Below are 26,146 nucleotides of genomic sequence, written 5' to 3'. Positions count from 1 at the left end.
CATTTAATACGGTAAGATCTGATTTAAATATTGTAGACTTAGTGCTGATGAAAATATAATAATTTCATATATTCAAAGATGTAGCAAGAAAGTGTTGCAAGATCAAGAGGAGGATTTAATTTAAATATTGTAGAACATTCAAGAACCATAAGAAACAATTGGAAAGTTCGGAGGCGTACTATAGAATGGTAGAGGAGGAAGAGAGGAAGGATCACAGGTTCAGCGCTTTTGAAATTAGAGCAAATATGGATGCACTACCTTAACGCAAATCAGAAAAGGACATAATTTTAAAATTTATTTTTTATTCAAATTAAATAGCAGATCGCTTATTAACTGAAAAGCTCTAATATGGCTCACCATCGAGAAGCAGTTGCTTATTAAATACTTTTTAATCGCTTTTTTTATTTATATACATTCTTACTGAAACAAACATAAAAATAAAAAAAAAATAAAAAAACAAACATATTGTAACGAAATTTGGGAAATTCCGCTTATTCCCAACCGTCTGCTAACGTTCGAATCGCTAAACTGTTGAATAAATCACTCCAATATTCAGTATTGCAAACTGGTCTTTATTTAGATTACTTTGGGCGTAGTACTTCACAATTATACTCCACAACCAATAGCGGTATTACATCAAGACTGACTCGTTATTACTCAGCTTGCTCTGCTTTTATACTCTCGGTTTCCTCGTTAACCTATTTCTCCTAAAGTCTAGTAATTTCCCGAACAGTTGTAGTTCATGCTTGGTTAGTTACCAGCTATATAAGTATGTACATGTATATTTGTATTTTATAGCCATATGTGTGTGTATGTGTGAGTAACTACTTCGGCTTATGACTACATCTGTGTGGGTGAGATAGCTCTTCGTCGCCTTCTACATAAGTGTTGCTAGCTTTAATGTATACACGTACATAAGAGTGGCTGGTTCATGTTTTAGTTGTTGCGTGATTATTTACTAACAGTTGAGTGATGCTAATATTCGTCACAATATTGAACAGGGCTTGTTTGTAAATTTCCAACATATGCTTTCCGTTTTGTTGAAAATAAGTATATTGGACTAATTTGGATGTGATCTTTCTCTTTATACAAAAAATTTTCAATTTGAACTCCTTATACCCGAATTTGACCTTTTTGTAAATGATCATCGAAAAAAAGATGAAGATACCTAAATTCTTTATTAGAACAGCAGTATTGGTTATTTATGGTCTAAAAAAACGAAATTTCTGGTCAATCAGTTTTAGAAAGTTGGCAGCCCCATCATCCCGCTCCTTGTTGTTGTTGTTGTAGCAATGCTCGCCCCACCTAATAGCCGCGACCGATCACAAATTGTCATCAATATCCTCTAACGGGAGTCCAAGGAAACTTGCCGTTTCAACAGGGGTGGACCATAAGGAAAGGGGTGTTAGAGGCGTTGGTTCCACATTACAATTGAAGAGATGGTTGGTGTCATGTGGGGACACATTGCAAGCGGGGCACACATTTTGTATGTCAGGGTTGATTCTGGATAGGTAAGAGTTTAACCTGTTACAGTATCCAGAACGAAGTTGAGCAAGAGTGACACACGTTTCCCTGGGGAGTATGCGTTCCTCTTCCGCAAGTTTTGGATAATTTTCGTTAAGTACTGGATTCACCGGGCAATTCCCGGCATAAAGGTCCGACGCCTGTTTATGGAGTTCACCAAGGACCTGCTTGTGTTTTTTCACTTCATACGGCTGGGTTCTCAGGTGCCTTATTTCCTCAAAATGCTTACGGAGATGACTCCTTAAGCCCTTAGGCGGTGCTGGTTCATCAATCAGATGTCTGTTGGGATGCCTTGGTTTCTGGGTATTCAACAGGAACTGTTTGGTCAGCATCTCATTTCTCTCCCTGATGGGGAGTATTCTCGCCTCATTATGCAGATGGTGTTCTGGGGACATAAGAAGACAGCCCGTGGCGATTCTGAGAGCAGTATTTTGGCAGGCCTGTAATTTCTTCCAGTGGGTGATTTTTAGGCTTGACGACCATATGGGTGACGCGTAGCACGTAATCGGCTGGCAAATTGCTTTGTATGTAGTCATGAGCGTTTCTTTATCTTTTCTCCAAGTACTGCCAGCGAGGGATTTGAGGATTTTGTTACGGCTCTGAATTCTCGGAACAATTGCGGCTGCGTGCTCACCAAAATGTAGATCCTGATCAAACCGCACACCCAAGATTTTGGGGTGTCGGACAGTCGGTAGCGTAGTGCCAGCGACGTAGATGTTCAAAATGGTCGACATTTGGGGCGTCCATGTTGTAAATAAGGTCGCGGAAGATTTAGTCGGTGATAATGCCAGGTTTCGCGAGGGAAAAAACTGGAGAGATCAGCGAGGTAGCCGTTTATTTTATTGCATAGCGCATCGATCTTTGGGCCTGGGCCTGTGGCCATTATTGTGCAGAAATCGGCGTAGGAAACGATTGTGACTCCTTCCGGTAGTGAAGGTAGCTTAGATATGTAGAAATTAAACAAAAGTGGGGATAGGACACCACCCTGTGGCACCCCCTGTTTAATTCTCCTTGGTTTTGATGTTTCGTTTCTAAATTGCACCGATGCCTGCCGACCACCCAGATAATTTGCGGTCCACCTTTTAAGACATGGGGGAAGGGTAGACCCTTCCAGGCCCTGCAGTAACGAGCCATGGTTGACCGTATCAAAAGCTTTTGATAGGTCTAGCGCTACGAGTACTGTTATATGGTGGGGGTATTGATTTAAACCGCAATTTATCTGGGTGCTAATGGCATTCAGCGCGGTGGTAGTGCTATGGACTTTTCTGAAGCCATGCTGATGAGGCGCTAGCTGCAAATTTGCTTGGAAATAAGGGAGCAGAATGACTTCAAGCGTATTTGCCACTGGCGATAGGAGAGATATCGGACGATACGACTCACCTATGTTAGCTGGTTTCCCAGGCTTTAGTAGCGGGACCACCTTGGACATTTTCCATTTCTCAGGTATGACAAAGGTGGAAGACAGAATGAAGACATGTGCTAAATATTTGAACCCCTCTTTCCCTAGGTTTTTAAGCATCGGCATGGCTATGCCGTCTGGGCCCACTGCTTTGGATGGTTTAGCACGACCAATGGCGTCCTCAACCTCTTTAGCGGTGATGGTGATTGGTGACGCGCTGAATTTGTGTTTATGTGCGCGTCTATTGGCTCTCCGTCTATCTTTGTCGACCGTAGGATGCATTATATATTGTCGGCAGAAAGCGCTCGCGCATTTTTTCGCGTCCGACAGCACTTTGTCGCCAAAGGCGATGGAAACTTTGTCTTTGTGCTTAGTCGGATTCGATAGGGACTTTACGATGGACCAAAGTTTACCCACACCGGTATAGAGGTTACAACCTCTCAGGTGCTCCTCCCATTTCGCCCGCTTGTGTTCATCTACAAGCAATCTGATGCGTTGGTTTATATCCCTTATTTGGGGGTCGCCTGGGTCAAGCTGTCTTATAAGGTCACGTTCTCTCGCTAAGTTTGCGGCCTCCGCCGGGAAGTGGGGCCGGATTTCGGGAATTCTCCCGGCGGGAATGAAATGTGCCGAGGCGGATTTAATGACCTTACGGAAGGCACGCTCCCCTTGGCGGGCATCAGTCGGGATAGGGAGGGCAGCTAGGCGGCTGTCTATAAAGGATTTATATTCTTCCCACTTTCCTTTTTTGAAGTTTATGAAAGTGCGTTTTTCAGTGACGATGAAATCGGCGTTACGCTCAAGCGAAATAAGTATGGGCAGGTGGTCGGATGCCAATGTTACCATCGGCTGCCAGTTGACGCAGTTTACGAGTTCTGCGCTCACGATTGAGATATCTGGCGAGCTGTGACAGCTTCCTACCATACGTGTGGGGGCGTCTCCGTTTATTGTGCAGAACGTCGTTTCTTCTATTTGATCCGCCAACATCTCACCCCTACTGTCCGCCCGCAAGTTTGAATGCCATAGATCATGATGGGCATTGAAATCGCCTAAGATAATGCGATTGTTTCCAGTGAGTAAGGCCCTGATATTAGGGCGGTATCCACTGGGGCAACAGGTGCCAGTAGGGGTGTAGATGTTGATGATTTCTAGGTTTGCATCGCCTGACCGGACAGATAGGCCTTGACGTTCTAAGACATTGTCCCTGCGGTCGATGCCAGGATCAAATATACAATATTGCACAGAGTGGTGTATGATAAACGCGAGGCCGCCTCCATTTCCGCTTTCGCGGTCTTTCCTGTGGACGTTATACCCAGAGCAGGTCTGCAATGTAGATCTTGCTGTGAGTTTAGTCTCTTGAATCGCAGCAATGCGGATGTTGTGCCGCTTCATGAAATCGACTATCTCCGTAATCTTCCCAGTTAGTCCATTACAGTTTAACTGCAGAATTCTGAAGTGCATAAGGGGAGACGTCGCCACTCTGGGGGTAAGGGACGGGTGACTAAGCCTGGGTTGGGGAAGGCCAGGACGCAATTGCTGTTGTGGCCCTGGGACTGGGCATCCTTGGGCAAAGCATTGGGGTACCCGGATGATTTGGGTTTGCGGCCTGGCAATATGGCGCGATGAAACCCGTCGGGGGGTTGCCGTCGCGGAGACCAGAACATCTAGGGAAGTGGCACCACCCAAGGCAGGAGCTGCATTGGGCGGATGTCGCAAACATATATATTCTGTGCTGGCAAACGGTGCAAACGGAGGTAGGGACTAAGAGTCTGTTTCCCTGACCTACACGATTGCTGCCGGAAAAGAGGGGGGAGAAGACGGGGGCAGGGGCTGCTGCTCAGCATTGCTTCCGACTCTACAACGAAGATTGTAGTTATGAGTGGTAGCAGCTGTTTGAGTTGTTGGCGCCGTGGGGCGCGAGCAGCAGCGGGTACTTGTTGTGGCTTGCTGAGCAGCGGGGCTGCTGGAAGGTAGTGGGGGGGGGCGCTTAGACGAAGCCTACGGGACGCCCTTGGGCGTGAACAGCAAGGAGCCACAAAAGATTTATAAAAGTTACGTGGACGTCGGGTTTTGGGATCAAGCCCAGAACAACCTGTCCGATGCAACCATCCCTTGCACGAGACACACTGAACAGAGTATGACCGTCCTAAAAAGATTCTTTTCCGGCAGATGCAGCAAAACCATTTCTCAGGACCGGGGTCAGGAGACGGACCCGGACTGGATTCGATGCCTTCCCGGAGTAAGAGAATATGGAGCAGTCCTGCTGCAAGGAGCTGCTGGGAGGATGACAATTTGTGGGAAGGACGAAACAAATTAGATGGGGTCACACTGAAATGACAGTCCTTGGTCGGGAAAAATCCCGAGTCGCTCCGGTACATAGAACCGACTGCCTTGGGAAGCGCATCCCGCTCCTCTCCTCTAAATGTTTTTATAACTCGTTTCAACTTCCATTTAATGAACCGAGACCAATGATATTTGGTATATTGGTCATTTCAACCAAAGTCTAAGCTGTTTTGGGAAAGTTGCAGAGAAAATCAATTCCTCACTCTTGATCGATTGTGAGCTGTTTCGTTGGAGTTTCGGGATCGTTCCTGAACTCCTTTGGGATTATTTTCGGGATAGTTTCGGGACAGTTTCGGGTCTATTTGAGGATAATTTTTGGGATCATATCGGACTTGTGGGCGGCAATTTCGTGACAGTCCACGGATCCCGTCGGGACATTCTCCTGATTTTTCGCGGATAATAGAGGATAGTTTCGGTACTACTTATATGAGGATAGTTTTAGAATGATATCCGGTATCAAGATCCCTTCGAGTCTTTCTCCGTATTGTTTTGGGACTATATCGGTGAATATTTTGGATTAATTTCATTATTATCTTTGGATAATCTTTGGATTGCTTTTGGGATAGTTGCAGGCTATTTGGAGATAGTTCTTGACCCCTAATGGAAAATTTCTAGATGATTTTAATATTATTTTGACATTTCTGACATTTAGCTTTCACATCGCGGTTGTATTTGCATCATGTTAAGCTATACCTTCTTTGTGGGAACGGAGCTGTATAACATATTGACAAAATCAAAGAATGATTTGTTAAATCGCTATTCTTTACTCATATCAATTAACTTACATACTTTCGTTACTACAAAGCTAACAGTTTTTGAATATTTTTAGCGTTTTTGCTCAGCAACATAGAATTTGGTTGTTATTACATATTGAAAAATCTTCACTTTTTGAGCAAAAGTCATTCAATTATGTGATAATTTAAGTACGGAGAACATATAGCTGAATATTAAAAACTAATTCAAGATATAACCTCAGCTTAGCTGTTATCGCTTGTGGGCACTGAATTTTCATAACGTTCTCCAAAAATTTACGAAGTCTAAACTGAACTTAATTTTCCTGGACTAAACGCAACTCGAATTACATATTTGCTCTACCATAACTGTGACTATATTCTGGTTCTCCACTAAAGACTTGCATAAAAAAGAAACACATATTTTCACTCACCTTCGGCACTGGCGAAGCTACCCCGCCAGCTGACAATGGTATCGCACCACTTATCGACGTGTGAAATGCTTGTGCTGCTGTTGAAATTGCATTCAACGGTATATTAGTAATCGAACTGGTAACCGTTGAGTTCGTTTTTGATTTACGTCCACTCTTGAAATACAAACGACGCAACGCTGTGGCCGACGATGAAGACGAGGTGTTGAAGCCGTCATTGTCGGAGCCACTCGAAGCGCTACCGCCGCTAGCAAAACCCACGCTAGTACCACCATTCATATGTACCGATGCAACGGTAATCTGACGATTATGGGTGGGGCTATTATTGCTGACGATTTGTTGAACAGCATTCGGTGATTTGTTGTTGGTGTTAACGGCGTTAATGACGGTTTTTTGCGAGGGTGTGGGACTATTGTTGGAGTTTGAGAAGTTGATCGCTGATTTATTATTGCTGTTTGTTGTTTGTGCATTTTTACTATTATTTGTATTCGTTTTCGGTATTGTAGTTGTTGCTGGACTTTTTGGTCGTGGTTGACCACCCAATGCAAGTGCCATCATTGCGGCTGAACGTGTGGAAGCATAGCATCTGGAAGCAGTGCAGGGTTTTGTGGTGGCGGTTATGGTGGATCTACCTTGCGTTGTTTGTGTAACCGAAACAGTCATGGCATGGAAGTTGTTCGCACCGATGCCTGCAAGTGAGACCATGAAATAATTGGATGACTTTTAATGGTAGACATGTTTACAAGCGGTGTAATTAATATGCAATGCAAAGGAATAGGAAAACAAAATTTCCGGTTGCATAACCTACAAATAAACATCTATACATACTACATATAAGTACGTATTCCAATATTCATAAGTACACTCAGAAAAAACTTGAATGAAATGACACTTAAGAAATTTTTTCCTCTACGCATGGCCAAAATTTCTTCAAAATGAGGAAAAATTCCTCAATTTGAAGAATTTTTCCTCATTTTGAAGAAACTTGGCCATGCTCAGGGCTTGAGATTAAACCACGACAGAAGTAGAGGCAAGTTATTGTTTTAATATCAGCTAATCTGCTATCGAAAAGTCAGTGGCTTCTTTATGGTTGTATATTGGCTTGTTATCGACCGGTTCAAGATAAGTCATTGATTTTATATAGATGTTTTATCGGTATCTATTTCACAACAAACTCATAATATGTCGAACAAATTAATAGTGCTCCGAGAATAAATCGGTAAATTTCCGATATGAAATCGATACATTTTTTATGACAAACCAATACCATTTTGATAACAAACCGATAACACTTGTGTCGAAAGCTGTGATGAGAGACTTATAGGGCGTGAGTTTGTTCGTGGAGAGTTTGTCGCGGCTTCGATTTGCTGTAAGAATTATAATCTCCATGATCTAGTTAAAGTTGTGGCACAATAGAGAGGCAAACCCTTTGCGCACTGTCAATAGCGAAAAGATGATACCTGTCGATTCTCTAAGTGTGAGTCTTTTCAAGAAGTTAACGTATCGTAAAAATCTTTTCGATAGTAGGTTCACTAAATCTGAAGCCGCACTAGTTATTTCCTATCAGTTGGTCGCTTTTAGGCTCCAGTATTTCGCATAATACTAGGCTGCCGCAATTTAGTAGTCCGAGTCGATATTTGGACCCGGTAAAGCACGCATATCTAGAACACTGGTGTTGTGCATTCTGTCCAAAACGACGTAATCGATGTCGTGTTCTTCGATACGAAAAGCGCCAAGTATATATATATTTTTTTGTTGCTTTAATCTGATGATGGAAATGGCGATATTGCGCCGATCGAAGTTCTCTCTGAGAAAGAAGCAAGTTCTGCAAAAAATTAGGAGAATATTTAAAATAAAAAAATTGCTCGGATTTTGATTTAAAATTTTCCGGCGCTGCTTTTTATCATTATAATCATATTCAGCGAAACGTATAACCCACCCAACAGAAGTTCTTTGCTCTTGTGCTGATCTTAACTTGCTGCATATGATTATGGTTTTTTCTTCAAAACGCTCATTTCCTAAATGGCCATAAAGTCTATCAAGTCGTCATAAGGGCAATTGAATCTATGCCCGTTTGATGTGGCGATAACGTCTTTGGCCCACTTTCTTTTCACCATTACATTTCTAGTCCTAATCATCATTGTACACCAGTAAATCTTATGCGGTAATCATGTGCTACTTTATATGCATAATATTTGCCATCAAATAAGCACCTAGCCAATTATCTAACCACCCACAAAGCACAAACCGTTATAGCCTCAATGTTCAATGTCGAAATGTGGAAACGGCCTTAAGGTTTCCTTATTACCTTGGCATAAGCCACATTTCACTTGCCACGCACAAGTATGTACCCACAAAGTGCATCAAAATGTAAATCAAAGGTCGGGTACTTGTGAGTGAAGTAATGCACATACCTACATTCAAACTAACGGTAAGCATTTCATACCATCCGAATACACATTTTCTGCTTTCACGTCTAAAAACAAAAGATATCAGAACATGAACACAAATCGCCAATGGTTGTTTTGTATGCACAGCTATGTCGATGTACTCCATCTGTCCGGCATGGTTTCGACCAGCAATCAACTAACTTTATGGCCAATTAGTTACCAACTGAAGTATTCTTCCTGCACTTGGCAATTGAACAAGAGATAAATATAAAGTTGTACAGGTTTTGCAAGTAAACAGCAACAACGCTATGCCCCTAAAGAATCGTGCTAGATAAATTCTTGGATTTGATTAATTTTGTTAGAAGACTGGTAAAATTATAACCGGTTTCCAAGTCTCTTTAATATATATAATCTTTTCTTTTATTTCAACTCATACAATTTTCTACATCAGTTTTGCCTCCTTCAAGTCCGCTAAAATTGACCTACAGAAAGCAGTTCAGTATTCAAACAGGGTATTAAAATATATACATACATACATTGTATACCCCTAAGCGAATTCATAAATGAAATGTAAATTGCTGTGTTAGTATGGGAATTGGTTTGCAATTTGCTTGGAGAAATGGCATTCAGATGCCGTTTGTCAACTAAAAGCTTTGATCTACATATGTACCTATATAAGTAATCAATAGTGGAGTGTGTATTCAAATCTATGCAAATGAAAAAAGTTAACTTTAGTACTCTGCGACTCTATCCTTGGCTATAGGGTCAATGGCCATAATGTAAATTAACCTTATAAATACTTGAAATTAACCCTTTGAACAAGCTCTGAGAGTTACATTGATGTTCAGTAAATTGCAATTCATGTTCCGTATTTCCAATGTGAATTCAGAAAGTTGCAATGCATGTTCAGAAAATTGATAAAAATTTATTAAGTAAAATTGAAATTTACTTGAATCGTAATTTCCTTAACATAAATTGCAATTTTCCTCATTAAAATTGGAAACTCTAAACTTTAATTGGTTTTTTTTTAATTTTTTCAGAACTTGCATCGTAGCTTCCTGAACTTCCGTTTTCTCACGAAAACTTTAATATTTATTATTTACATATACGAATGGAATAAGATTATTGCTAAGCTCCTTTCTTGAAAGTCATAAGGTTTTCGGCAGTTTTTTTTTTTCTTCTAGACGGCATCCTTCTTTTCAAAGGGTCCGTACATTCCATTCAAATCTTAATCAAAAAAAATGTCTTATATCAGACATGCTACTAGTTTTTCAGTTTTCAAAGGGTTTTGACTTGGCGGGCTCCAAGCCCAGTGCCCAACGCGGATGACAAATAGTTACACATTTATATATACATGTAGCTAGCTAATTTACTTAATTCATACACCCGCTTGTTGTTGTAGCAGTTCTTCGCCTGCTTGCAGTCCTCCCTTATTGTGAAAATACGTAGGAACCTGCGGCTCCCTGAACCGGAAAAGGCAAAGAGGTACTCCTACACAATGTATTTTTCCACACAGACGCTAGGCGTCACACGGTTTGCATACCGCAGCTTGCTCGTAGATGTCTCACTTTGCAAAGGGTGCATGAATCGGGATTGAGCATGGCCGTGACTAATAATTATTATTACACTCCGAGTTTTAGATATTTTTAACCCTCGTTAAGTCTTCGGGTAAAATTTGACACATATAATATTGGTTTATTTTCTATAGGTTCTAGCTTTTTCCTGCTCGCTTAGAACAAGCTTACGAACGATTATGTCTTATAATCAGCTCTCTCAAAATATTCAACAACTATATCAAAAATAAAACATATGCGATACTTATGGGTGGATGGCAAAAAGTAAAATGAAAGATTTAATTTACTGCAAAATATAATTCTTTAACCATAAATAATCACCAAATGTGCAGTTATGGACTAACTTGGATCAATAGCACTAGTACGGTGTATGGTGCATTATAAAGTGCAAAATCGTCATCCGAAGGCTCTCAATAGTGAAAATGAGCACAAAAAGAAAACATTACCAACAAATACCGTCTTTTGTTTGCGTTTGCCCACAAGAGATTGCTTAATCACCTAAAATGTCGCGTGCTTGCAAACTATCTTCTTCCTTATTGCTGAAAAGCCTCTAAATTTTCGTTTATAACTCTTGGGTTTGTAATTTTTGTTTGTTTGTTTTATTCTGTGATGTTTGTCAGAAGCAGGGACGGAAGCTATTTTTCCTTTTATAATATAATTCATTGCAAAACTATTAATTTTGGACTTATAATATATTTGGATCAAGATAAAAATTATTTTCCGGTTTTTATTACCTGAGTCCGATAAAACTAGTTAAACTCGGACTTTTAAAAATAAAATTTCGGAAATAAAAGTTATATCCGGACCTTTATTTTTTATGCCAAAATAAAAGTCCGGCTTGATAACGAAGAAACGGCTTATCCGAAATAAAAAAAATTTTATTCTGTAAGCCGTTTCTTTGTTATCAAGCCGGACTTTTAATTTTGCCTTACAAAATAAAAGTCCGGATTTAACTTTTATTTCCGAACTTTTTTTTTTAAAGTGCGAGTTTAACCAGTTCTATCGGATTCAAAAAATAAAAATACAGATTTTACTTTTATATGTGGACTTTTATGAAAAAAGTTCAAAATATAAAAAGGGTTCGACATGATATTGCTATAGGGATACTTGAGAACTCAAACATTTTCACCTGGGACAATTTTTTGACCCGGACTTTTTCGACTCCGAAAAAAATAATTATTATTATTTTCCGTTCCTGGTCAGAAGTTTCCAGTGGTTGGACTTTTAGCTGGAATCTCTGAAGTTCTTTTCAGCTTCTCATTCACAATAGCACCTATTTTTCGCTTTGAAACGCTGCACAATTCTGGACATCTGGTTGCTTATTGTACAAGCGCGTTTAGCTCAAACCACTTATATCAAATGAGTAGCAAATTTTTGTTGATGCTTTCCTTGTAACCCAACATACTTTCAAGGTTGCTTTTTGTTTTCCGATCAAGGAAAATCTATACAAAGTAATGGCAAAGCGAATTCATTCCAATTCGCTGTGCAGAAGAATATCAAGTCAAAAGAAAATTTGCATTGATTTCGATTAACAGACATCTTGTTGTACCAAGGCGTTGTATGGATAATATTCAAGAAGAAGCAATCAGCTGTTGGGATAACAATACTTCGTACTAAATTCGCCTTGGTAAAAACCTCATCTTTTTATATAATCACAAAATTCTACAGGCATTTTTCATCAAAACCATGTTTAATATTCTTTGTAATGCCGAAAGGATTTTCACTACCTCAGCTCTTTTTAATTCAACCCATGATAACACCGATAGCCGCTCGATTAATCGTTGTATCCTAATATCCAGCAAGTTTTCAATCTGTTTCTTTCTTCTTGGATATAGTTGTTCCTAGTTAAAGTTGTAAACATACATATATACAAATGTGTAAGTTATAACCACATAAACCATACGCAGGAAGCCTTCAAGTAAACAATAGCAGCTACAGATATTTATGTGGAAAAATCAAAGGAACATATGGTCAAAGCAACTCTACAACTAGCCTCTACGTTTTTAGTACTTATTAGCTTATTTTGCAGTTGTAATGCAATTTAAAAATACCCAGAGTACCGGCAATACTGCGATTATTGGAAAATTGAAATCGGTTTGTTTAGTTGAGAATGTAAACTTTGTTGTGAATACCTTCGTAGTAATAATGGAAGCTGTAAGGATTTTGCACATAAATCCATCTTAGTTTATATTTGTGCATTTTGTGTTCTTTGAGAACGTTTAATGCAGCATGTTCATACATGTGGTTTCAAATATGCATATCTATAAAGAATGCGATTAATTAACACATTAAAATGCGGTTAATTAAGACATTAAAATTCGCCAATTGTTCAAATTGCTCCAAGGTAAATATGCAAGTATTAATTGCAGTGTGTGGAATATCTACACATATGGATATAATTCAGGGTCACATGAATTTTGTTTTAAAAGTATTATTATAAAAAATATGTATAAGCAGATAATCAAACAATGTAAAATAAAGTTTAAAATTTCTTGCCAAAGTCGGGAAAACTAGTTGAATTATTATTAAAATTTATAATGTTTTTCTGAGTTTTTAGAATTTCTCTTTGCAGGTTTCTCTCCCTTCTGTGGACTCACAAAAGCACACTCCAGGAAAACCATAAGTAATTGGGAAACTATACAATTCAGACGACACTGGATTGACTGCCCAGGGCAAAGACAGGCCAAATTGTTTATACTTCCGGCAAAGAAAATATCAACCAAACTCATTAATCTAAGCAGTGAGGACTTAAGAACTCTCACTGGGTACTATACGGGACACTGTAGTCTACGATATCACCTAAGTAAGTTAAATCTATCCGACACTCAAATTTGTCGTTCCTGTGAACTGGAGGATGAAACGCCGGTTCACATTCGCTGCGAATGCGTCGCTCTGGCAAGGCAGAGACTCTCCCATCTAGGTGGTGTGACTCTTAATCCCTATGTGATATGGAGTAAAAGGCCTGAAGAGGTACTTAGATACATCAAAAGACCTTATAATAAAAATAATAATACCTACATGTATGCCATTACTTTATTTTTGCTTGGATTCCAAGCCAAAAAAACTGACGAAACTTTATCGGAAAGTCAAATTACAAAAACAATTTCCAACAAAAGAAAAAGAGACCAATATTGTCCACAAAATAAAATAATTTGACATATTTTTGTTTATGTTTTTCAAAACAAATACAATGCAAATAACACGAAAAATTATTTCCCGCTCTGGTGGGTCACTTATTTCACATGAAAGCTCATTTTAGTTGTGTATTTATGCACAAATTGCTAAACTTTTCCTACAAATTTCCTCAAAAAATTAAGTTTTCTGCAAAATTTTGTCTATGATCTTTTGGGGAATACAAAGTTATGTTTATGTTTATGCCTAAAAAATTCTGGTAGCTGCTAACATAGTTATTATATTTTTAAACGTATAGTAAAATCTACTCCGATCGTAGTAGAATTCAAAGGCAGTTATGTGTGATAGAAAACCCTGTTGTTGTTGTTGTAGCGATAAGGTTGCTCACCAAAGGCTTTGGGGAGTGTTATCGATGTAATGGTCCTTTGCCGGATACAGTTCCGTTGCGCTCCGGTACCACAGCGCCATTAAGGGTCTAGCCCGACCATCTCGGGAACGATTTATGTGGCCACATTAAACCTTCAGGCCATCCCCTCCCTCCCCACCCCCAAGTTCCATGAGGAGCTTGGGGTCGCCAGAGCCTCGTCTGTTAGTGAAACAGGATTCGCCGCGGATAGGTGAGGTTGACAATTAGGTTTGGAGAAGCTATATATTGCGCTGGCAACCTGAAGGGTTGCGCTACACAGCCCCTTGAATCTGCTATTTTAGTCGCCTCTTACGACAGGCATACCTACCGCGGGAATATTCTGACCCCCTAACCCTCTAAATTATGCTGCCGAACTTGTCAGAATAAGGGAAAACATCAACGGGATGAGAACACCTGAATATTAATTTGATCATGGTTGAAATCAACCTCTTAAGCGGCAAGTCCATTTCCAATTTTCCCCTTAGAATTTCATTCGAGTTGATGACTTTAGTAATTTTGCTTCTGAAGATCTGTCACATTTAGGGACTTCCGTTGATTTAAAAGGGCTAGTTTGACGTATTAAAATATCACAAGTGGTATTGGTAAGTTAAATATATCAGCCACCTCTGACGCTGATGGCATTTCAGCTGTTCATCATTCGTTGCTCTGTTAAGGTTTCTACTGAAAAGAGTAATTTAACCGATTTTAAAACTTACCACTGACTTCAAAGTACGTGCTTGAGTAGTCAGCCCATAGGAAAAATGACTGGATCCATATAGCGATCATGAATTAGATATGCATTACAGTTTTGGTACCAGACCTTTAAAATTTTCAATCATTTTGATTTACAATCAACGATTGCACTGCTTATTTGATTGTGTTTAAATTGCATTGTTTATTTTGTGTTTGTAAAGTTAAAGTTTGGAACACACAATCAATTTACAAACAAAATGAAAATTGCAATCTACAATGAACTTGATTATCAGCGCTCTATCATCACATCTGTAAGCTTGTAGTTAATCTTTTTATGAAGTAAGCTTGTCAATATTGAACTTGTTACTACTGAATAGCTGTTTAAAAGAAAGTATGTGATTCACTGTAGCCCAGCACCATGGTGCGCCAATTGTTTTCTGATTGACTGCAATAAATAAATAATGAGATTTTGAACAATCACTGACTGAAGCCGAGACATGCTGGCAATCAATGATTGTAGCAGAAAAGTTATTGCAATCGCACACACATAAATGATTTTAAATTTTAGTTTAGATATAATAAATGATTGTTCAATCAACGGTTATAAGCAAAATGTGATTGCAATCAAATGCTCAGAAAAGTTTGTAGTTTGCAATTTTCACAATCATTAAAAATATAATCACATACGATTAAAATCAAATTTGATTGCAATATTTTACGGTTATGTAATATAGGAAATAAAAAAAAAGTCAGCAATTTTACCATGTTGTTGCTTTTTGGGGTAGAAAGAAAAGCTTCAATTAGAATTCTCCCGCTAAAAGAAGGCCAAAAATGGTGGAGGTAGTATTGAAAGTCAAGTTTTGATGAAAGTGGCAAAGATTAATATTAAAAAAGCCTAATTAAATAAATTTTTTTTTTTTTTTTTTAAATTAATTTATAAGAACTGTTGGAAATTTGAGATTTTAAGCCATTTTGGGGTAATTTTTTAGATCATGATGGTCTTGAAATTTTTGGGATAATTACATGACTATTCCAGGATCATTTAAGAATTATTTAAGGAATAATTTCTTGATTGTTTTTGGACTGTTTCGTGGTTATTTTTAGGATCAAAGAAGCCGACTTAACTTTCATAAGTATATCAGCGAAGACGAAAAAGGCAGTGGCTATTTGTCAATTTGTTGTTTGTTGTCAGGATTTTGTAACACCCAGTTACGAAATTTTCGAGCTTTGCATTAAGAGATTTCTGAATTTTTTTAGTATTCAGTTTCTCAATACTTTTTCGTCTGGCCTAGATCAGCCCAACCTCCTCTCAAAGCTCATTTTGTTTTTTTTTTTGGCATACAAACGGGGCATAGCCCTATTTTTTTTGGAAGAAAATCTGAAACACTCCACGTTCCAAAAATCAGTGCAACTATAGGAGACTTATAACTTGTGATTTGACGGAATATAATTGATAGGGTTACAAAATGTTCATAAAATATTGAAAATAATATAGTAGGAATTTGGTTGACGAAACTTGAAAAAAATTGCCGCTGCTGTTTTCGCTGTAGAGAAAAAATTGTATGCTGTTCTGATTCACAGACATCGTTATCAAAAACTTTGAGTTTTAAAATTATTATTTATCACAATCATTAAAATCAATCTAACAAATTTCTAGCTAATTTATTAATTGAATTAGTATAAAGATGACTACCAAAACAATTCATCTGAATTATTTTAAATGAATTTAATAAAAATAAATAAATGTAAGGCCCGATAACCTGCGAAGAGGTTTTGGACCGAGCTTCTCTTCCAATTTTGGCCGTGCTCCTCTTGATTTTTCCTATAAATTGGCGGGACGGGACCTATTTGTTTTATGCCTTCTCCGAACGGAATCTGCAAGGCAGATGCGTTTTCACTGAGAGCTTTTCATGGCAGATATACGCTCGGAGTTCTTGCCAAACACTGCCTAAGGGCGGCTCTGCTTAGAAAAATTTTCTTCTAATTGAGAAAAAACTTGTTTCTAAAATTTTGAAGATGCTTTGCGCGGAGCTTGAACCCAGGATCTTCGATGTGGATGGCGGAGGACGCTACCATCACACAACGGCGGCAGCCATCACAATAATTACCAATAAAGAACGCCGATAATGCTAAATTATACACAAATCACTTAATCACACTAAATTCAGCAGAAATTTAGTAAATATGCCAAACACGACACATTCGATGAAAGGAACAGTGGGAGATGTGGCCTTCCGCTAAGACCAGCCACTTTGAACATCAAAAAACAAAAACAAAAAATACTAAAAATAAAAGGAAAGCGTGAGCGTTTAGATGCAGCAGATTCTGTATGTGCGGTGCAGCGACGCACAACGCAGGCAAAATATTTCCGGCATAATTAAGAACAACAAAGTCATGTTGGTCCATGCCTCGGTCTCAACGCCAGCTAATTTTATTGGTATTTTATGCCTTGTTATTGTCGATGCCAAGGTATTCTACCGGTTCTTCCGTTTTGCTTGTTGTTTTTCATGTTTTCTGCAGTTTATTTATATACAAGTGTGCGTATGTCTGCTTATGTGTGTGCGGTCCCAAGGTAAATCTCTTTGCATTATTTGTGGATTCTTCTACATAAGCTGTCGAGTTTTTGGTAAACAATTTTTCAACAAACAATATTGGAATGCAGCCCACCGCTTAGATGTTCCAGGTGCGGTTTTTGTTAAAAATAAAACATGAATCGTTGCAAGGTGTTTGTGTTAAGCACCTGTGCGAGTAATATACTTAATTTGTGCAGTATATACGGAATTTCAGGTCGAAACGAATGATGTGTTTTTTTTTTCAGTTTAGTTTTTTTATAGAACGCGTTTCTCTTTGGGCAATAAAATCATAATAATCACTCATTGATTATTAATCGCCTATACCAATTTGGTCGTTGCGTAGCGGATGAAAGCCAGGCATCGCTGCATTGACGTCAATCGGGAGCGTCTAGTTATATTATGTATTCTGTCGTATGTTTTCATCTTCTTTCCGCAACAGCTCATCGTTGAACTTTATCACGTCAAGGATCATCGAACTTTTTCTTAAACATGGGGGGGAAATAAAAGGAAAAAGAAGATGAAGAAGCGGGGACCGAGAGTAGTAGTATTGAAATAGAGCTAATAAAGTTTTCTCCGTCTACCATTTGACTTGGTACAACCTTAATGATAAGTTACGAGTAAATTCTAGTTTTAAACAAAATTGCACCCGAATTTACAGGGCATCACCCATATACATTGAACCATATCGAATATTTTTGATTTTATCTTGATTTTTGTTATGTTCCGTGGCTTTTGAATAGGTTAGGTAGTGTCGTGTTTGGTAAGTTCCCACGCTTCCACTAGGAGAAATTTTTGTCCATTTTTGATGGCCTCAGTGAGTGTCGGAAGTCGGAAAATTGGTGCAATCGGATTACTGCCTCAGTGAGTGTCGGCAGACTACCGCCTAGTAGTTCTCAAAGAACCACTTAATTTCTGTGATGAACTCAAGTAACAACGAAGTAGCCACCTTCCCAACCACTACCAGATAGTCAAAAAACCTTGCACCTAGAAATCTGAGTCACAGAGAAACTAATTTCTGTAGGGGGGGCTTGTTGGTATGCTCCACCGTCAGAGCATCGGTGCAATCGAGTTATGTCCTAGGATGTAACCCCAAAATACTCTCACTGCTGATTTATCCTATCCAAATATGGTCATAAAAACATTGACACCCTGTCATCATCCCACTTGTTCTGCAGAAAGTCCGTTGCCTAATCTCATTTTCATCGATTTTCCTCAAGAACTAACCCAAGTCGAACGTACGCTTCGATAACAAGATGAGATAGCAGCAAGGATATGTAGAGCGATCGTTGTATAGTTTACTTTGTGTGAATGCTCTAGTGAACTCGAAGCAAATTGATATTTCAAATAACTACAATATTCTCTGTTTGGTATGATTAACTGATGATACCGATGATAAAGTCAAAGGATAATCAGTGCTGGTTTTTTACTGACATTTTCCGCAGGGTAGAATATATTCGAAAATGCTAGTGTATAAGTAAGCTATTTCACTTAAATTATCCCCTTTTTATACTCAGTTGAGTTGATTTGATAATGGTTGGTTGTACAGGTATGAAGGAATCGAGATAGATATAGACTTCCATATATCAAAATCATCAGTATCAAAAAACATTTGATTGAGCCATGTCCGCCCGTCCGTCTGCACGTCTGTCCATCCGTCCGTTAACACGATAACTTGAGTAAATTTTGAGGTATCTTAATGAAATTTGTTACGTAGGTTCCTGGGCACTCATCTCAGATCGCTATTTAAAATGAATGAAATCAGACTATAACCACGCCCACTTTTTCGATATTGAAAATTTCGAAAACCCCAAAAAGTATATATATATATAGAAAATTAGTAAAATTTTGGACAATGGGCGTGGCACCGCCCATTTTTAAAAGAAGGTAATTTAAAAGTTTTGCAAGCTGTAATTTGGCAGTCGTTGAAGATATCATGATGAAATTTGGCAGAAACGTTTCTCTTATAACTGTATGTATTACTTACTTACTTAACTGGCGCTTAACCGTCTAAACGGTTATGGCCGTCCAACAAGGCGCGCCAGTCGCTCCTTCGCTCCGCCAACCGGCGCGAATTGGTCACACCAAGGGAGTTTAAATCGTTTTCCACCTGGTCCTTCCAACGGAGTGGGGGCCGCCCTCTACCTCTGCTTCCATATGCGGGTTCCGATAGAAACACTTTCTTGGCCAGAGCATCATCTTTCATTCGCATAACATGGCCTAGCCAGCGCAGCCGCAGCGTTTTAATTCGCTGGGCTATGGTGATGTCTGCGTATAGCTCGTACAGCTCATCATTAAATCTTCTTCGGTACTCGCCATCGCCAACGCATAGTGGTCCATAAATCTTTCGAAGAACTTTTCTCTCGAACACTCCCAAAGCCGCTTCATCTGCTGTTGTCACGATCCATGCTTCTGCCCCATATGTCAGGACGGGTACAATAAGTGACTTGTAGAGTATGCTTTTCGTTCGCCGAGAGAGGACTTTACTTTTCAATTGCCTACCTAGTCCAAAGTAGCATTTATTGGCAAGATTGATTCTTCGCTGGATTTCAGTGCTGATGTTGTTGCTAGTGTTGATGCTGGTTCCCAAATAAACGAAGTCTTTTACTATTTCGAAATTATGGCTGCCAACAGTAGCGTGGTTGCCAAGGCGCATATGCGCTGACTCTTTGCTCGATGAGAGCAGGTACTTCGTTTTGTCCTCATTCACCATCAAACCCATCTTTACCGCTTCTTTTTCCAGTTTTGAGTAAGCATAACTAACAGCGCGGGTGTTTAGGCCGATGATATCAATGTCGTCAGCATATGCCAGTAATTGCACGCTTTTATAGTATATTGTTCCAGTGCGGTTAAGTTCTGCAGATAGTATAATTTTCTCCAGCATCAAATTAAAGAAATCGGACGATAGGGGGTCACCCTGTCTGAAACCTCGTTTAGTTTCGAACGGCTCGGAGAGGTCCTTCCCAATTCTGACTGAGCTGATGGTGTTGCTCAACGTAATTTTGCACAGCCATATAAGTTTTGCGGGGAAACCAAATTCAGACATAGCGGCATATAGGCAGCTCCTTTTCGTGCTGTCGAAGGCGGCTTTAAAGTCGACGAAGAGGTGATGTGTGTCGGTTCTCTTTTCACGGGTTTTTTCCAAGATTTGGCGCATTGTGAAAATCTGGTCGATGGTAGATTTACCAGGTCTGAAGCCGCACTGATAAGCTCCAATCAGCCGGTCCACGGTGGGCTTCAATCTTTCGCACAATACACTTGAAGGAAATTATATGCGATATTAAGAAGGCTGACTCCACGATAGTTGGTGCATTTTGCAGTATCACCCTTCTTGTGGACTGGTCAAAGAACACTTAGATTCCAACCGTCGGGCATGCTTTTGTCCGCCCATATTTTGCTAAGAAGCTGCTGAATGCGCCTTACCAACTCCTCACCGCCGAACTTGACTAGCTCCGCCGGCAATCCATCAGCGCCCACGGCCTTGTTGTTTTTCAATCTGGTTATTGCTATTCTAACTTCGTCATAATCGGGCGGGGGGACATATATTCCATCATCATCGATTGCGGGATCGGGTTCTACATCTCTGCGCGGTGAATTGCTGCCTCCATTTAGGAGAGCAGAGAAGTATTCCCTCCATAATCTAAGCACTATCTGGACATCAGTTAAAAGGTCGCCGGTTTCATTCCAACAGGAGTTTGCCCCGGTCTTAAAAACTTCCGTCTGTCGCCGTATTTTTTGGTAGAATTTTCGGGCGTTATTCCTGGTAGCTATCAGCTCAAGGTCCTCGCACTCACGCCTTTCTGCTTCTGCTTTTTCTTCCTGAAAAGGCGTCTCGCTTCCCTTTTCAACTCACGATAGCGTTGACACACTCCCCTTGTCGTGTAAAAATAAGCAAAATCGGAGAACGACCACGCCAACTTTTAAACAAAATTTTTTTAAAGTCAAATTTTTCCAAAAAAATTTAACATCTTTACAGTATATAAGTAAATTATGTCAACATTCAACTCCAGTAATGATATGGTGCAGTCAAATACAAAAATAAAAGAAAATTTCAAAATGGGCGTGTCTCCGCCCTTTTTCATTTAATTTGTCTAGGATACTTTTAATGCCATAAGTCGAACAAAAATTTACCAATCCTTGTGAAATTTGGTAGGGGCTTAGATTCTAGGACGATAACTGTTTTCTGTGCAAAAGGGCGAAATCGGTTTGAAGCCACGCGCAGTTTTTATACCCAGTCGACCGTCTGTCCTTCCGCTCCGCCGTTAACACGATAACTTGAGCAAAAATCCATATATCTTTACTAAAGTTAGTTTACGTACTTATCTGAACTCACTTTGTATTGTTATAAAAAATGACCGAAATCCGACTATGACCACGCCCATTTAGGTTAGGTGATAGCTGCCCTGATAAGGATAGCTCACTTGGAAAACACGAAGGTCCGTTGTGTGTGATATCGAAAATAACGAAAAATGAAAAAAATGCCATAATTCTATACCAAATAAGAAAAAAGGGATCAAACATGGTGATTGGATTGGTTTTTTTGAAAGTTCTGCAGGGCGAAATCAAAAGCCCTTGGAATCTTGGCAAGAATACTGTTCGTGGTATTACATATATAAATAAATAACGGAACCCGACAGATGATGTTCTGGGTCACCCTGGTCCACATTTTGGTCGATATCTCGAAAACGCCTTCACATATACAACTACCACCACTCCCTTTTAAAACCCTCTTTAGTACATTTAATTTGATATCCATATCGTACAAACAAATTCTAGAGTCAGCCCTGGTCCACCTCTATGGCGATATCCCTAAATGGCGTCCACCCATAGAACTGTGGCCTACTCTCTCTTAAAATACTTTTTAATACCCTCCATTTGATACACATTTCATACAAACACCTTCCAGGGTTACCCTAAGTTCATTTTCCTACATGGTGATTTTCCCTTATTTTGTCTCCATAACTCTCAGCTGAGTATGTAATGTTCTGTTTCTAAGACCACATACTAAGACGTTTGTGCACGCATTCATTTACTTAAACACATTCATACTTATATAGCTTGCGGACAAAATTTATGAAGCAATAAATATGCAGTCCTTTGGAAAAGCTAAAACTATTTTCACACAGAATATTTTTAAACAAAATACTTAAGAGCCAATTAAGCGCGCAAGTAGATGATAGTAAATCAATAGAATGTCATTAAATCTAAATTTATTTAAAGCGGGCGAGTGCATGAACAACGATTTCCATTTACTATGAAAAAAAGGTCTCACTTGTTATTTTGATGAATGTAAATTTTTCAACTTTGTTTATACTTTTGTTAATCAAGTTAGTAGCAAAATACTGAGAAATGTATACGATTTTATAATTTGTTTATTAAGTTAGACGTAAGTTCAGGGATGTCCAATACTATATTTTGCTTAAAGTTAAGTAAAGTTAAGGTAATTAAGTAAAGAAACGGATGTGAGTGTTGATCACTTTTCCGATTCCCTTGAACTCTTCGTTGCACTGAAAAATGTTTAAAGAGAGAAATTTAATTAATTTAATTTAAACATTGCTTTTGTCTTCTACGGAGAATTAAGTGGTGCTACAAAGCCGGCTAATGCCAGGGTTCGGAGAGATACGCCCTTGACTAAGTTTTTTTGGTTTAAAATTTAGTTGAAAACTAAAATTTATAATTTGGTTAGTTTTTGATTATTATTACTAAATATAACCAGCACATGCAGAGGGTTACGCTTAAGAGTTTCAAAATTCTTAGAAAAATAAAAAATCCATACAAAATAAAAGAATAAAATCCTGACAAGAACATTGCGATCCCACTGATTAAGGAAGACTTGGAAACATTATAGCCAAAAATCATTCAAACTTCAAGACCTATATCAAGTGCGCTGATGGAGCATAGGCAGTATCAGCAGTTTAAACCTTGACATCCTTATAAATGCTTATTTTCCGTATGACCCCGCAGAGACAGCGCAAATAGCAGCAACGGCATAACAAAAAAGCAACTGGTGTGCTCTGCTTTCCGCATAAGAGAAAATTACCTGGCCAATAAATAATTTGTCCCAATATAAATAAACGGCGGCAGAAGTTTTAGTCGGGGAACTAAATAAAATCCTCACTGCATGCACTCGCTACAGGAAAATTTCGTCCTGGTACAGTAGAAGGGGACTTGATCCAGTCAAAGATTTCAGATCGATAAGTCTCACATCTTTTTTTTTTAACACCTGAGAAATAACTTGATATGTACATAAATAAACTTCTTGATGAGACGACCTATTCCACTGTATAGCATACGTAACTGAAGGGAAAATCCACAGAGATTGCACTACATGACAAAACTCAAACAGTGGAGAGAGAAATCACTTCTGCATATACACTGGCTACGTTTGTGGATGTGAAAGGCGCTAACAACAAAGTACGCTTTCGGTAAGGCGGGGGAGGGGAAACCAATAAGATTTTAGAACTCTATAATTCGTATTAGCTGCGTGCTATCATCCGAGCTAGGGGAAGAAAAAAGTAGTTTGTAGAGGAATATCACAAGGCTAGGTTCTCTCATCTCTGTCATGGCTAATTACTATAAATGGTATACTGGAAAAAGCTGACACAAATGGTTTAAAGACTGTGGCATATGTTAAATTTGTGGCGATCCATATTTAGGATAAATATTCCGCATAATGGCTACTGCAGAAGATGGAAAGACGTAACTGATTAAGAGACTGTTGAACACTCTTTGTGTAAATACCCGGCGCTAGCTAGAACACATCGAACATTCTTCGAAAGATCCTTTTTAGAAAAGCTGGTTAGGGACTAAAAATTATCTTGATTTTTCAAACAACCCTGGCTGGTTGTAGCATACATTGGATGCATCAAAATAGCTTTTCAGTAGCTGTTTGGGCGACTTGGATCACAGCCATTATAACCACCTGGAGACATGTGAATTAAAGAGACAATTGTGACTACTGCTATTAAACATAGCAAAATCGATTTTTATCACCTCACACATAATTTCCTCACAATAGACATCTATGTGTTTCATGGCAGCTTCTCCTAGCCACGAGCAGTTGCCACGTAACATAGCTCAATCAGTGTAATTATTTAAAAACTTTATGCTTAGCGAATATCAAAACTTACTCTAATTTAATTAATTGATTGACTACTAAGCAAGTTCTTTATATAACTTACCTTTACCGCGACTCTTTGGTGTTGATGGAGGGGCAGGTGTTATCGGCGGGGTTTCAGAATCATCGCGAAATATCGGCGAACCAGGAACATAGTGTTCATTCTAAAATTACAAAAGAAGGGAAATATTTCAGTATCAAAATTTCTTTTTACAAACTATTGTTTATTTTTAAACAGTTTAAATAATAATAAAAACTAACAAAGGATCTCAATAAATAATATAGAAATAAGTATGATATTTGTTCACTAAAAACTTATTCTACGCTTAGTATTAAATGCTTCAAAATATTAGGTTGTGGTCCACATATTTCCAGTATAAATAAAATATAAACAAAAAATCCCGCTTTGAACGCATAGTAAAGTACTCCATTTATCTTAGAAAAAACAAGTAAGGAAAGCTAAGTTCGGGTGTAACCGAACATTACATACTCAGCTGAGAGCTTTGGAGACAAAATAAGGGAAAATCACCATTTAGCAAAATGAACCTGTAATGTTTTTTATGACATGTGTGTCAAATGAAAGGTGTTAATGATTATTTAAAACGTAGTGGGCCTTAGTTCTATAGGTGGGCGCCTTTTCGAGATATCGCCATAAAGGTGGACCAGGATGACCCACAACATCTTCTGTCGGGTACCGCTAATTTATTTATATATGTCATACCACGAACAGAATTCCTGCCAAGATTCCAAGGGCTTTTGATTTCGCCCTGCACAACTTTTTCTTTTTCTTCTACTTAATATGGTAGGTGTGACACCCATTTTGCAAAGTTTTTTCTAAAGTTATATTTTGCGTAAAAAACCAATCCAATTATCATGTTTCATCTCTTTTTTCATATTTGGTACAGAATTATGGAATTTTTTTATTTTTCGTAATTTTCGATATCGGAAAAGTGGGCGTGGTCATAGTCGGATTTCGGCCATATTTTATACCAAGATAAAGTGACTTAAAATAAGTACGTGAACTAAGTTTACAGAAAACAGTTATCGTCATAGAATCTATGTCCCTACCAAATTTCACAAATTAAAAGTATCCTAGAAAAATTAAATGAAAAAGGGCGGAGTTATGCCCATTTTGAAATTTTCTTTTATCTTTGTACTTTGTTGCACCATATCATTACTGGAGTCGAATGTTGACATAATTTACTTATATACTGTAAAGATATTAAATTTTTTGTTTAAATAAATTTTTTTTTTAAAGTGGACGTGTTCTTCATCCGATTTAGCTAATTTTTATTTAGCACACATACAGTAATAGGAGTAACGTGCCTACCAAATTTCATCATGATATCTTCAACGACTGCCAAATTACAGCTTGCAAAACTTTTAAATTACCTTCTTTTAAAAGTGGGCGGTGCCACGCCCATTGTCCAAAATTTTTCCAATTTTCTATTTTGCGTCATAAGGTCAACGCACCTCCCAAGTTTCATCGCTTTATCCGTCTTTGGTAATGAATTATCGCATTTTTTCGGTTTTTCGAAATTTTCGATATCGAAAAAGTGGGCGTGGTTGTAGTCCGATTTCGTTCATTTTAAATAGCGATCTGAGATGAGTGCCCAAGAACCTACATACCAAATTTCATCAAGATACCTGAAATTTACTCAAGTTATCGTGTTTATAGACCGACGGACAGACGGACGGACATGGATAATTGAATTTCTTTTTTCACCCAGATAATTTTGATATATAGAAGTCTATATCTATCTCGATTAGTTTATGCCGTTACGGATTACCGTTATGCGAACAAAGTTAATATACTCTGTGAGCTCTGCCCAGCTG

The 26,146-nt window shown here is 38.6% G+C and overlaps 1 protein-coding gene across 2 annotated transcripts in view; it reads right to left on the bottom strand.

The window, feature by feature from the left end:
* Rgk1 (Rad, Gem/Kir family member 1) overlaps positions 1–26,146 on the bottom strand; it is a 244,473-nt gene that overhangs the window by 150,420 nt on the left and 67,907 nt on the right. For both annotated transcript variants that reach the window (XM_067774183.1, XM_067774182.1), the window contains exons 2-3: positions 24,375–24,474; positions 6,432–7,117 (exon numbers count right to left, since the gene is read on the bottom strand). In XM_067774183.1, coding sequence (XP_067630284.1) covers positions 6,432–7,117; positions 24,375–24,474 — 786 coding nt within the window. The remainder of the gene's footprint in view (positions 1–6,431; positions 7,118–24,374; positions 24,475–26,146) is intronic.

Source organism: Eurosta solidaginis, chromosome 3, assembly GCF_040869045.1.
Source record: "Eurosta solidaginis isolate ZX-2024a chromosome 3, ASM4086904v1, whole genome shotgun sequence".
NCBI classification, from domain to species: Eukaryota; Metazoa; Arthropoda; class Insecta; order Diptera; family Tephritidae; genus Eurosta; species Eurosta solidaginis.
The sequence above is the reverse complement of the archived record's forward strand: the minus strand, read 5'-3'. Positions and strand labels throughout refer to the sequence as shown.